We start from the raw sequence: 14,424 nt of genomic DNA, 5'->3' as shown, positions 1-14,424 counted from the left end.
GGAGAGAGCGTGGAGAGAGCATGGAGAGAGCGTGGAGAGAGCGAGGAGAGAGCGTGGAGAGAGCGAGAGCGTGGAGAGAGCGTGGAGAGAGCGTGGAGAGAGCGAGCAGAGAGCCTGGAGAGAGCGAGGAGAGAGCGTGGAGAGAGCGAGGAGAGAGCGAGGAGAGAGCGTGGAGAGAGCATGGAGAGAGCGTGGAGAGAGCGAGGAGAGAGCGTTGAGAGAGCGTGGAGAGAGCGTGGAGAGAGCGTGGAGAGAGCGAGGAGGCCACGCATGCAGAAGGATCACATGCATTACATAAGCCCTGTCCTACTTGTGTGTTTCCCCCTTTTCCTCCTCATTCAGCTCACGTCCAGATCAGGTCTACGTTTGGGGGCTTTTCTAGATCCTGCACATTTGAATTAAACTATTAACCAAGAGCTAGACGTAGGAAACGATGTGTTTTAAGCTATATTATCCACAAAGTAATCTTAATGTGTATGATTATTAAGCTTATTGAACAAAAATATAACTTTTTTGTTGTTGTTGTTGTTTTAATGCAGTAGACTTTCTTAAAACAATAGTATTTTTGGTTAAATTACCTTTTCATTTGTGTTTTATGCTTTATTTTAGATCACTTGTCTTAGATTGTTGCTTGGAATAAGTGTTTTTAGCTTAGTTTTAAGATTTATCAAAGCCCAGATACATTTTCTTATTTTTAAACTTCTTGATAAGCAGTTTTCACTGGCAGAAAAAAATCACTTGGTTCATTTAAAATCTAAAACAAGTGTATTTTTCTAATTTTAAGAAGGTTTATTTTAGCAGTGGTCGTGTTTACGTTCTAGATGTAATCATTTCAAATGGAGGGCATTAACTCTATGGAAAATTCACAGGCTTTTTGGAAGAAATATTCAAAGTGTGATCCACATGTTGAACCTTGTTATTATTCGTTTTGGTTTTGCTCCACAAACTTGTCATATTACTCTATGACTACAACTTTCAACTGACAGCAATCACATCCTTTGGGTTGAATAATGGCACCACTTTCTAAAGCCATTGTTTTAATTTCATTTTAATTACGGTAAGTTGTGTATTCACAGAAGCGGTTTTGGTTTGATGTGGATAAGGCCAGTCATTAGAGATATTAACCATAAACCAGGTCAAAACCTTTGCATTTTGACAGTTAAACGGCAGATTCTTCCAATACAAAGCTCATTTTCTCCTTGTCCACTGCTAACCACATGTTTACAGTGTGTGAACTAAGGAGTAAGTTAGAAAATACACTAACAGCAAAGACTATACTTTTGTTATGGCCCCTAATTCAATTCAATTTCCTTCAGCATGTGTTTTCGTAGCGGAATGTAACAAAAAATATGATTAAAATGAAATTGGTTGACACATTTTAAGTTGAAAAACGCAATTTATGTCTGTGTTTTGTAGTCCAAGCTGTTCATTTGATGAAAACGCAGTGGTTTAGAATTGTGTCCATTTCTAATATATATAGTGGCTTAATGTGTCTAATAAAGCAACTTTATTGTTTTACTCACTTTCTGACAGTAAATTTACGATTTGGAAAATGGAAAAGAATGATAATAATAGTGGGAATGACAGAGCATGATTTTCTTTCCCTTCCTGACACTTCAATACACCTAAAATGAAAATTAATGAAAAGCAGAATGACGCATGAAGTAAAGACCACTTGTTTCCGGTCCAAATGACTCTCCAACAAAGCACTTTTCCTCTGCGAGACTCGACATATGATTTAGAATTAGTAAAGCCGAGTCTGTTCTGTCCGTGCGGAGGAGAAGAAGGTGTGAGATAAGAGACGGAGAGCAGGAGTCTGTGATGTGTGAATCGGGTTTAATCCATTTGGCAGCGTCCTTTTCTGTTCGACTGCTCTTCAGTCGCAGCGAGCAGCAAAACCGCACAAGTTTAACCTCTGGAAAAACTGCACTTCTCCTGAGATGAAAGATCTGCTCTTTTCGGAGGGAGAGTTTAGGCCCCGTGTACTACATTTGCGTTCCTTATTTGTGCTAATTCCAGGTAAATAATGCGGTTAGATTTTTGATAATCAAGATTCAGGGCTTTTGCAATCAAACAAAAAGGAACATTTATTTAGTTAGGGATGTCCAAACTATGGCCCAGAGGCAGATGCGGCCCTCCAAACATTTTTTATTGCTAAATTGCCACAAATTGCTATTTATGGCTGCAAGATATGTCACAATTGAATCAAAATCTTAGTATGAACACTCGCTATTGGTAAATTGGACAAGTATAACATATTTACCTTTGCACAACAACAAATGGTCCCGTCTTAATGTGTCTAATTACTTAAAAGTTATCTAGATCTCTACAAACATGTTCTGAAATGTATGAAATTCTTTGCTTACTTTGGCCAATCAGATTTCAGTCTTCTATCAAATTAATGAACAGAATCATACACGGCCAATCGAAGCAGAAAAAGCGCAATAAAAACCATCAATAATCAACTCTTCAGCGGATGTGCCCCTGTAGTTTTCTATCTATTCAGTGTTAGTGGCTGATAAAGTATTCCTATCATAACTAGAGCCCCGCGTCCAGCTAATCAATAACCTAGTGATTGTAAAGTAGTGTTTTCGAACTAAAGACCGTGAGTAGTCTTGTTGGAGCGCTGTGAATCTTTATAACCACTCACCCACGTCTTGTATCAGTGAGCCTGGCCTAAAAGACTCGGAGCCGGGAGCCTCTTGAAAAACTCTTCTTTTCTTGGTTTATCAAACAGCAAAAGGTGCAAATACAAAAGTGGTTCTGCACAAGCTAAGGCAGAAGTGGCAAAAGACCGCCTCGATCTGTAACTCCTCCTTACATCGGGATTTGCAGTTAAACGTTTAACTTTTAGATCTGCTTTAAGCCTTTGAGGACCTTCTTCAGAGTCATTGGCTGCTGTAGCATGGCCCTGTAACCAGAGTCACTCACGCAAACACATTCGGGTAAAAGGCACGAACAAAGCCGTGAAATCAAGTACGAGGTAAACGTTAGCTACCGTTGAGATGACACGTAACAGTCAGAACAACAATAACAAACAATCCAACTACCGTATTTTCCGGAGTATAAGTCGCACCAGCCAAGAAATGCATAATAGAGAAGAAAAAAACAACTCAACAACAACTCTGGAGGTATAGGAAGTGCAGATTCTTCTTCTGCGTCCTCTTGCGATCGTCAGTGTGAAAATAATCAACATGTGAAATGCGGTTGCCAGTGTGAAAATAACGAATAATATCGCATATAAGTCGCTCTGGAGTATAAGTCGCACCCCGGCCAAAACTATGAAAAAAGGACTTATAGTCCGAAAAATACGGTATATGTCTGGCTCACTCGATATGGGCTTCATACCAAACTCCATCATCATAAAACAATTATATATTTTCTTAATAAAATTAGCCATTGCTAATACTGCTAATAATAATGTCAAGTCAGCCTCAATAACAAATATATTGGGATGAAATGGGTATTTTAAGGTTCCTGAGCCTGAATAAAGACAAAGTTCCACGGTTAAATGCATCGTTTGGGCTCATCCTGACCTCGGAAACAAAGGCAGCTGCCGATTCTGGCTTTTGTTTAGCTCAAATGTGTCCCGCCGCTTTGCACATTTCGCTTCAATTTTCAGCCCTCAGTGGAAAAAAAAAATACAATCAAACAATTGTTCTGCCTTTCCATGGGATCTCAAAAGTACCTTGCATTTCAGAACATTTACAATAGTCTATAAAGTACAGACTAAGCAGCATTACTCACTACAAAAAAACCCCACGGAACCACATCTTCTATAGTTTGTAGTTATACCAGCAGCTTTGGCCATTTACCTTTGGAACCACAGAAACGATTTTTGGGGGGAACAAAGAGGACACAAAGTTAGCTCGTGTGTGTGCGCGAGAAGAGGATAAGTTTTCGTTTAGCGTGTGTGCTAATTCCGCCTCCACATGCGGCCGCCCTCTCGCTATTTCCTGCTACCTCTAATCCAGTAATTACTCATTAAGATCGGAATCAGAAGATTATTTGTCGCGGGGTTCATTGGTGCGTGCGCGGAGCAAGTCCTGCATGCCAGATTGTCTATTGCGTGTTATGAAATATAGTCCGCTTTTGCATTCCCCCCTAACAAGCACGCTTTGACTCCTATATGCCGTGTGATTTGATAAGCGAGCTCGCAGTCAGTCACTCAAGATTAGATTCGGCTGTGGGTAAATTAACGGGCATGCGTGGCCAACCACAAATTGCCTGAGAAAGAGTTCGCTTGGCACAAAGGTGTAACTTCGCCGGGCTTTTAATTTGGTGAATTTGACCCAGGGTCCGCCTCCAGAGGTGATACGGACAGTTACAGTTACATTCTTAGTTTGGTAGTGATTTGGCGGCGTTAACACGTTGTTTTGGTCCTAGTTTAATCCCAGTTTAGTCCTGGTGTAGACGCTGTTTGCTCATGGTTTTGTCCTGGTCTAGATTCCCTTTAGTTCCAGGTTTTGCAATATTTATGTTCTGTGTGTATTTGTGTGAACGAATGCTTGGTTGCAGTAGTTGCCTATTTTATCTTAGTAGTATCGTAGTAGTATATGCAGTAGTATATGCAGTAGTGCAAGTTGTAGAGGTAGATAGGGATGTTGAGATTATTTGTTTAATCAGAAATCGTGATTATTCAGGGGACAATACAAAGGTAACAACCAAAACATGATAACAAGTTGTAGTGTAGTGGGAGCAGTAATAGTAGGAGTTGTAGCAGCATTAGTAGCAGGAGCAGTAATAGCAGCAGTAGCAGTAACAGTAGTAGTAGCAGTAGCAGTAACAGTAGTAGTAGTAGTAGCAGTAGCAGTAGCAGTAGCAGTAACAGTAGTAGTAGCAGTAACAGTAGTAGTAGCAGTAGCAGTAACAGTAGTAGTAGTAGTAACAGTAGCAGTAACAGTAGTAGTAGTAGCAGTAGCAGTAGCAGTAGCAGTAGCAGTAACAGTAGTAGTAGCAGTAGCAGTAGCAGTAACAGTAGCAGTAACAGTAGTAGTAGCAGTAACAGTAGTAGTAGCAGTAGCAGTAACAGTAGTAGTAGTAGTAGCAGTAGCAGTAGCAGTAGTAGTAGCAGTAACAGTAGTAGTAGTAGTAACAGTAGCAGTAACAGTAGTAGCAGTAGCAGTAGCAGTAGCAGTAACAGTAGTAGTAGTAGTAGCAGTAGCAGTAGCAGTAGCAGTAACAGTAGTAGTAGCAGTAACAGTAGTAGTAGCAGTAGCAGTAACAGTAGTAGTAGCAGTAACAGTAGTAGTAGCAGTAGCAGTAGCAGTAGCAGTAACAGTAGTAGTAGCAGTAGCAGTAACAGTAGTAGTAGTAGTAGTAGTAGTAGTAACAGTAGCAGTAGCAGTAACAGTAGTAGTAGTAGTAGCAGTAGTAGTAGCAGTAGCAGTAGCAGTAGCAGTAGTAGTAGCAGTAACAGTAGTAGTAGCAGTAGCAGTAGTAGTAGCAGTAACAGTAGTAGTAGCAGTAGCAGTAGCAGTAGCAGTAACAGTAGTAGTAGCAGTAACAGTAGTAGTAGCAGTAGCAGTAGCAGTAGCAGTAGCAGTAGTAGTAGCAGTAACAGTAGTAGTAGCAGTAGCAGTAGCAGTAACAGTAGTAGTAGCAGTAGCAGTAGTAGTAGCAGTAGCAGTAGCAGTAGCAGTAACAGTAGTAGTAGCAGTAACAGTAGTAGTAGCAGTAGCAGTAGCAGTAGCAGTAGTAGTAGCAGTAACAGTAGTAGTAGCAGTAGCAGTAGCAGTAACAGTAGTAGTAGTAGTAGTAGTAGCAGTAGCAGTAGCAGTAGCAGTAACAGTAGTAGTAGTAGTAGTAGTAGCAGTAGCAGTAGCAGTAGCAGTAATAGTAATAGTAATGGTTGTAGTAGTAATCCTGGTGAAGACCATGGCCATCTTCATGATGTCAGGTCATATTTAGTGACATGAATGACAAAATGGCCCTCAAAGCGCTCCACATTAGCGCAGTGTGTTGCATTCAGATGTTACTGAATGTCAGGGTCCTCGAGGGTCCGACTGCGCTCAGACTGGGCTCCGTCTGAGCGCGGGGGCCCGGCCCGGGGGCCCGGCCCGTGGACACGAGACGATGGAGAAAGTGGGACAATCTGAAGAAATTATTTGTGTTTCACCTCATACGGCTGAGGTCAGAGCCTCCCCCACGGACCAGAAACCAATCGTAATAACTGTCTCTCTCTCTCTCCTCTCACTTCATCGCCCCTTCATCTCACTCCTTCGCTTTCTCGCTTCCTCCTTTCTTTCTCTCTTCATCTCTTTCTCTCTCTCTCACACTTGTCTTTTCTCACTCTCCTCTCTCACCTTTCCCCCTCTCTCTTGCCATCTCCTGATTACTCTTCATCTCTTTCCCTCTCATACTCTCTTCTCTTTTCTGACTCTCATTTTCCCTCTCGCTCTCTATCCTCGTTCTTTCTCTCTTTTGCTCTCTTTTCATCTTTTTCTCTCTCACACTCTTCTTTTATCACTCCCTTTCTCCCTTTTTTCTCCCTCTTGCTGTCTTTCTATCTCCATAACTTGTCATCTCTCTCTCTCACGCCCTTTTCTCTTTTCTGACTCTCATTTTCCCTCTCTCTCTCTCTCTCTCTCTCTCTCTCTCGCTCTCTCTCTCTCTCTCTCTCTCTCTGTCTATACTCTTTATCTTTCTTGTTCTCTTTCTCTTTATTGCTCTTCATCACTTTCTCTCCCACACACTTCTCTTCTCACTCTCCTTTCTCACTTTTTATCTCTCTGTCCTCACTCTTCCTCTCTCACCCTCTCTTCTCTTTTCTCACTCTCGTTTTCCCTCTTGCTCTCGCTCTCATCTTTATTTCTCTATTCCTTCCTCTTTTCTTTCTCCCTCTCTTCATTGCTCTCAATCCCTTTCGCTCACTCTCTTTTTCTCTATCCCTCCTTCTTTTTCTCCTCACTTCATCGCACAATTGCTCCTCGTTCTTTGTTTCTCTCTCTCACACACATACTTCTTATCTCTTCATCGTTGACCATCATTTCTCTCTCTGTCCCTCCCTCTCCTTACTCACCTTATCGCCCTTCATCCTCTTTATATATCTCTCTATTTCCCCTTCATTACCCTTCATCTATCTCTGTCTCTTGCTCCTTTTCCCTTTCTCTCTCTCTGCCTCTCCCTCTTCCTCTTCATTGCCTTTCATCTCTCTCCTGTCTCTTTCTTATTCTCATCGCCTCCCTTTTCTCTCCAAACTTTATCACCCTTCACCTTCTCCTCTCTCTGATTCCCTGTTTCCCTCTCTCTTTCTCCATCCACCCTCCATTTATCTTCTCTCTTCTCCCTCTCCATCCACCTTCAATCTCTCTCTTCTCCCTCTCCATCCACCTTCCATCTCTCTCTCTCTTCTCCTTCTCCATCCACCCTCCATCTCTTCTCTCTCTTCTCCCTCTCCATCCATCCACCATCTCTTATCTCTCTTCTCCCTCTCCATCCACCCTCCATCTCTTCTCTCTCTTCTCCCTCTCCATCCACCCTCCATCTCTTCTCTCTCTTCTCCCTCTCCATCCATCCACCATCTCTTATCTCTCTTCTCCCTCTCCATCCACCCTCCATCTCTTCTCTCTCTTCTCCCTCTCCATCCACCCTCCATCTCTTCTCTCTCTTCTCCCTCTCCATCCACCCTCCATCTCTTTCTCTTCTCCCGCTCCATCCACCCTCCATCTCTTATCTCTCTTCTCCCTCTCATCCATCCTCCATCTCTTCTCTCTCTTCTCCCTCTCCATCCACCCTCCATCTCTTCTCTCTCTTCTCCCTCTCCATCCACCCTCCATCTCTCTCTCTCTTCTCCCTCTCCATCCACCCTCCATCTCTTTCTCTCTTCTCCCTCTCCATCCACCCTCCATCTCTCTCTCTCTTCTCCCTCTCCATCCACCCTCCATCTCTTTCTCTCTTCTCCCGATCCATCCACCCTCCATCTTTCTCTCTCTTCTCTCTCTTCTCCCTCTCCATCCACCCTCCATCTCTCTCTCTCTTCTCCCTCTCCATCCACCCTCCATCTCTCTCTCTCTTCTCCCTCTCCATCCACCCTCCATCTCTTTCTCTCTTCTCCCGATCCATCCACCCTCCATCTCTCTCTCTCTTCTCTCTCTTCTCCCTCTCCATCCACCCTCCATCTCTCTCTCTCTTCTCCCTCTCCATCCACCCTCCATCTCTTTCTCTCTTCTCCCGATCCATCCACCCTCCATCTCTCTCTCTCTTCTCTCTCTTCTCCCTCTCCATCCACCTTCCATCTCTCTCTCTCTTCTCCTTCTCCATCCACCCTCCATCTCTTTTGCTCTTCTCCCTCTCCATCCACCTTCCATCTCTCTCTCTCTTCTCCCTCTCCATCCACCCTCCATCTCTTTCTCTCTTCTCCCGATCCATCCACCCTCCATCTCTCTCTCTCTTCTCTCTCTTCTCCCTCTCCATCCACCTTCCATCTCTCTCTCTCTTCTCCTTCTCCATCCACCCTCCATCTCTTTTGCTCTTCTCCCTCTCCATCCACCTTCCATCTCTCTCTCTCTTCTCCCTCTCCATCCACCCTCCATCTCTCTCTTCTCCAGTGTAAAACCTTAGCAGGGATTTGTGACCACATCATCTCCCTCTCGTCCGACTCGCTGGTGTCTCAGTCGGCCCATCTGGAGGTCGTCCATCTCACCAGCATCTTACCCAACGAAGGCCTGGTATGAACACACACGATAGACACACCGATACACACACCGATACACACACCAATACACACACCGATACACACACAAATACATACACAAATACATGCTTGACTTCACACAGATGGACTCAAGCTGGATAGAATTAGCAAATGTTGTTGCAAATAAAGCTGCTTAACATGTTGTTTTTTAATACGTTTTGTCATATTTATGTCTCTTGGGAACATACTTGAGTTGAAGTATTGAAGTAATCGAAAGTAAACTGATAACTGGCTAATGATTAAACATATTTAGTATAATTCCAAGGAGACCATAAGACTAAAGTACAGCTCTTGTTTTAAACTAAATTCACTTTTATTTATTATTTTATTTATTTATTTTTTATTATTTTATTATTTTATTATTTTATTTATTTATTTATTTATTACACAATCTGGTATATTAGAGAAATAGCCAAAACCAAGAATATGACTGTACTATTTTACTAGGACTTGGTCTTTTTTCAAGTTTTCTCTAATATACAAATAAGTAAACTATACTAATACATGAACAACTTGAGTAACTTGAAATGGAAATGTACCTCTTAAATTCCACCTAAAATGCTTTCCATGTGGCTGATTTTAAATGTCGAATGTCTCTCCCCCTCGTTCTTGTGATGCAGGGGATGTATATCAAATCCACGTACGACGGACTCCACGTCATCACCGGCACCACAGAGAACGTAAGCTTCCTCTTTCGCTCGGGCCCAAACCAGACTCGTGGCATTTACAGTTTGTTGTGCGATAAAGCCGTCTCCCCGTGTCCTCAAATGTCTCGCTTTCTCTCTCTTTCTTTCCCGCTCTTCTTTCCATCTACCTCTCTCCTCCTCTGTTTTTCCCTCTTACTCCTCTCTTCTCCCCCCTTCGCTCTATATCTGTCCCTCGTCTCTCTGTGTTTCTCCTTTTCTTTCACCCCTTCTCCCTCTTTTGTCCTACTTTCTCTGTCTCTCTCTCTCTCCCTCTGTCTTTCTCCCTTTCCCTCCCCCCTGACTCTCTTTTTCTCTCATTCTTTCTCTCTTCTTTCCATCTACCTCTCTCCTCCTCTGTTTTTCCCTCTTATTCCTCTCCTCTGTTCCCTTCGCTCTATCTCTGCCCCTCGTCTCTCTGTGTTTCTCCTTTTCTTTCACCCCTTCTCCCTCTTTTGTCCTCCCGCCTCTTACTTTCTCTCTTTCTCTCTCTGTCTTTTCCCTTTTCCTCCCCTCCTGACTCTCTTTCTCTTTCATTCTTTCTCTCTTCTTTCCATCTACCTTTCTCCTCCTCTGTTTTTCTCTCGTACCCCTCTCCTCTGTTCCCTTCGCTCTATCTCTGCCCCTCGTCTCTCCTTTTCTTTCACCCCTTCGCCCTGTATTGTCCCCCCGCCTCTTTCTCTCTCTCTCTCACTCTCTCTCTCTCTCTCTCTCCCTCTCTCTCTCTCTCTCTCTCTCTCTCTCTCTCTCTTTCTCTCTCTCTCTCTCTCATTTTTTCTCTCTCTCATCTCCGTCTACCTCTCTCCTCCTCTGTCCATCTCTCTTACCCCTCTCTTCTGCCCCCTTCGCTCTATATATGCCCCTCATCTCTCTGTGTCTCTCCTTCTCTCTCACCCCTTCTCCCTCTTTCATCCCCTCCTGCCGTTTTTTTCTCTCTCGCTCTCTCGCTGCCTTTTCCCTTTCCCTCCCGCCTGGCTCTCTTTCTCTCTCATTCTTTCACTCTCTTCTTTCCATCTGTCTCTCTCCTCTATTTTTCTCTTACCCGTCTCCTCTCTACCCTTCGCTCTATCTCTGCCCCTCATCTCTCTGTATCTTTCTCTGTGTCTCTCTTTCTCTCTCATCCCTTCTCCCACTTTTGTCCCCCTTGCCTCTTTCTCTCTATCTCTTTTGCTATCTCTTTCTCTGTGTCTTTCTCCCTTTTGCTCCTCCCTGACTCTTTGTCTCTCTATCTCTCTCTCTCCCTCTCTCTCTCTCTCTCTCTCTCTCTCTCTCTCTCTTTGTGTCTTTCTCCCTTTCCCTCCCCCCTGACTCTCCCTCTCTCTCTTTGTGTCTTTCTCCCTTTCCCTCCCCCTGACTCTCTCTCTCTCTCTCTCTCTCTCTGTCTCTCGCTGTCTTTCTCCCTTTCCCTCCCCCCGACTCTCTCTCTCTTTCTCTCTCTTTCCCTCCCCCCTGACTCTCTGTCTCTCTATCTCTCGCTGTCTTTCTCTCTTTCCCTCCCCCTGACTCTCTCTCTCTCTCTCTCTCTCTCTCTCTTTGTGTCTTTCTCCCTTTCCCTCCCCCCTGACTCTCCCTCTCTCTCTTTGTGTCTTTCTCCCTTTCCCTCCCCCTGACTCTCTCTCTCTCTCTCTCTCTCTCTCTCTCTTTGTGTCTTTCTCCCTTTCCCTCCCCCCTGACTCTCCCTCTCTCTCTTTGTGTCTTTCTCCCTTTCCCTCCCCCTGACTCTCTCTCTCTCTCTCTCTCTCTCTCTCTCTCTCTCTCTCTCTCTCTCTCTCTCAGTCTCTCGCTGTCTTTCTCCCTTTCCCTCCCCCCGACTCTCTCTCTCTTTCTCTCTCTTTCCCTCCCCCCTGACTCTCTGTCTCTCTGTCTCTCTGTCTCTCGCTGTCTTTCTCTCTTTCCCTCCCCCTGACTCTCTCTCTCTCTCTCTCTTTCCCTCCCCCCTGACTCTCTCTCTCTCTCTCTCTCTCTCTCTTTCCCTCCTCCCTGATTCTCTGTCTCTCTCTCTCTCCTCAGTCTCCGGCCGACCTGTGCAAGAAGATCCATGCAGGTGACGAGGTCATCCAGGTCAATCATCAGACAGTGGTGAGCCTCAGAACCTCTAAACTATTCTGACTTTCCCAGATGGAAGTACTCGAACTATGTAGAAAAATAAATGCATTTTTGCATAACTATATAAACCATCCCTGCAAGTACGTTACGTTACTATTTGCACTACTACTACCACTACTACTATGCTTTTTAATTAAAATATCTGAATGTTGCCCTCTTAGACACCATAGGGAAATAAACCACTCATTTCCAGATGTACAGAAATGTCTCCTCTTAGTCAAATTAGTAAAAGTACTTTAATTAAAGCTCTCCTCGTCAGAAGTCACACATGTTCAAGTCTTCTCGATTCTCTCATACCGCTGCTGCTTTTGCCATGCACCATTCTGTGTTGTTTTTTAATCTTTTCCCGCTGTTCTTCTCTTGTTTTGGGTTTCATTTAGCTAATTTTTCACCAATTCTAATGCAGACCTATAGTCATGTTGTGCTGTGTGCTGTGTGTCCATCTCCTTTTTCTAACCTCATCACTGATTTCCTTCAATCCAGTTTATATTTAATGGTGTTATTGGTTGCACGTTGCTGCCTGCAGATTTTCCGATGTATTTCCGATGTATTCTTAGGCATTTGCTCTGAAGTGCACGTAGTTTCTTCTCTTCTTCCTTGGTGATCTCCCACGTTGCCGCTTGAACAATAGCGCCTCCTCTTGTGAACCACACTAAAAGTCTTATGTAAACAGCTTCAAAACTGGACAAAATGAACTAGGTTTAAAAGCGACGCATGCATTTTCGCCCGTGCTTTTTGTGTCCATATAGAGCGAGATTTGCGCGTGTGCTGCCTCCTCGGCGCTTTGTGAGCTGTGATTGTGTCTCTATGTGGGCTAATGAAGTTTGGAGCTGCCGCAGATTATAGGCCGCTTGTTGCCAAACCTTTTGAATTTGATACGATTGCCTCCTCCCCGTTCGTCCCGAGGTCCATTCAACTCCTGTCACGCAAAAACTGAACAAGATGTTTAGTATAAAATGTGAATTAATGTCCTATTTTCCCTCACGTAGCTGACGTTGTAGTTTATAGTGTGATTCATTGACGTGCCTTAGCGCTAAGAAAGTCTTTTTCTGTGACGTTTGCATGTTCTCCTTGTGTCTGGGTTGGTTCCTCGAGCTAAATCGTGCAAAGTTAGATACTCCTCGATGCCAAGATGTTGGATCCACTAAAAAAACAAACTGTATTTGATCTGGAACCAAGAATAAAACATAAAACTAACATCCTGCAACACATTTAAAAATAGATTTGCGAAGAGATTAAAGAACAAACTACATTACATTGCAGAAAATCATTACAGTCCCATCTCTCTTACTCAGCTGCGACGCTGCTTTTATGTCTATTCGAGAGGTTTTTGTTTGAGTCCAACTTCAGAAACCGGACAGACTCGCCGCTTTAGTAAAAAAAAAGTGTGGATTTTTGCTCGAATAACAAAGTGATTGTTTGAAGAGACGGCATAATTATATGGAGGTAATAGCATCTGGGAAAATAATGAAGACTCTTGGGGATCGAAAAACCTCTTCAGCAGCAGTTTACGCGGTATCCCTGTATTTATTTACTTTTTTGGTTGGCCTCGTCGACTCCCTTTTGCTTCCTGCGTATTTGCATAACACAAGCATTTTAAACTGGCCTCATTAGACTGGTTTTGTGGAGCGACACCGTAGCGGATAAACACTGATGTTATGCAATGTCAAACTTTCTTTTAGATCATTGGCAGAAAGGCTTATTTAAATAGCATAATGTAAAACATCTCAGGACAAACTTTTATTTTTCTAGAACGTTACACAAAACCCACAATAAAATAGTCTGGGAATAGAACCAGAAAACTACTGGTTAAATGCTTTGTTAAAGATCGTTTCTGCAAGGTTTACATTTGCATTGTTCTCTGTTCTAAAACATTGCACAGCACGGTCGATTGATTTCAAGATAATTAAGCTTTACATTGGCTAAAACACCAAATTTAAATATTTATTGATTATTTTTAACTACAAGAAGTATTCATAGTACTTGTAGTACTTGTATGTGGGTGAATAGGTCAGAAAGCGTGATCTGAGTGATACAAAATGTGCACTGTTGCCATAGCAATTAACAATTCAAGGCACAATATTATATCTTCTAAATGGTTAAATGTCCTAAAAAATTCTCTATAACAGGAAGTTAAAACCCATGATTAAGTCAGGATGGTTAGTCACATTCACTTGAGTAACTTTCTGTAGAAAAAAATAAGTTTTTAGAGTAGTTTCTTTTACTTCTACTTATGTAATATTTAGTTTGAAGTAAACATACACTTACTTAATTAAATATTTTGGATACTCACTATAAGTAAGTCTATAATAGTGACAAAAGCATTATGCGCCTCTTAAAAATGACAGAATCTGTGCCTTAAGTTCTGTCTCTTTAATAAATTAACTCATAAATCATAAACCAGACCTAAAATACATATACAAAATGCAACACGCTTTACTTTTATTTGAGTAATATCATTTTAAAGTTAAACATTACTCTACTCCACATCTGTGACTAATATATAATCATTTAATTATTAAATTTTCAGATATCAGACATGGTGACTCAGAAGAATCATTACATTTTAGTTTCATCTTAAGGAAATATAAAGCTACTTTACGAGAAGAATATGAGTATTTTATGTATCCACAACTGCTGTGTATTGATCCACAGTCCCGGGACGGTTCCCCACAGAACCAGGACCGCAATAAATCCAAGTAATAAATGTGGCTCTATTTCTGTCCCATTTGGGTCTGTGAATCCCGTCCAAAATAAACGGCCGCGTCCTTGTGCGCCCTCGCTCTGCCTCTTCTGGGGGCCCCACGCGCTCCTGTTTGAACTGGGACGGAGCGATCGGGGCCGACACTTGCTGCTCGTCATTATGTCAAGAATAGGGTCAAGGCTCTGTCCTCCCGACTGCGTGTGGCGAGTCTCTGTGGACTTTTACAGTGGTCCAGA

The 14,424-nt window shown here is 42.9% G+C and overlaps 1 protein-coding gene across 3 annotated transcripts in view; it reads left to right on the top strand.

Moving 5' to 3' along the window:
* The window catches only part of LOC140354684 (connector enhancer of kinase suppressor of ras 2), a 116,006-nt gene that overhangs the window by 49,903 nt on the left and 51,679 nt on the right, over positions 1–14,424 (top strand). For all 3 annotated transcript variants that reach the window (XM_072439866.1, XM_072439865.1, XM_072439867.1), the window contains exons 6-8: positions 8,550–8,669; positions 9,316–9,375; positions 11,389–11,457. In XM_072439866.1, the coding sequence (XP_072295967.1) occupies positions 8,550–8,669; positions 9,316–9,375; positions 11,389–11,457 (249 nt within the window). The remainder of the gene's footprint in view (positions 1–8,549; positions 8,670–9,315; positions 9,376–11,388; positions 11,458–14,424) is intronic.

Source organism: Eucyclogobius newberryi, unplaced genomic scaffold (genome assembly GCF_026437365.1).
Source record: "Eucyclogobius newberryi isolate DKJ021-1_F unplaced genomic scaffold, fEucNew1.0.hap1 SCAF_11, whole genome shotgun sequence".
Lineage (NCBI taxonomy): Eukaryota > Metazoa > Chordata > Actinopteri > Gobiiformes > Gobiidae > Eucyclogobius > Eucyclogobius newberryi.
Note: the sequence above shows the minus strand (reverse complement) of the source record. Positions and strands in the feature narration are given on the sequence as shown.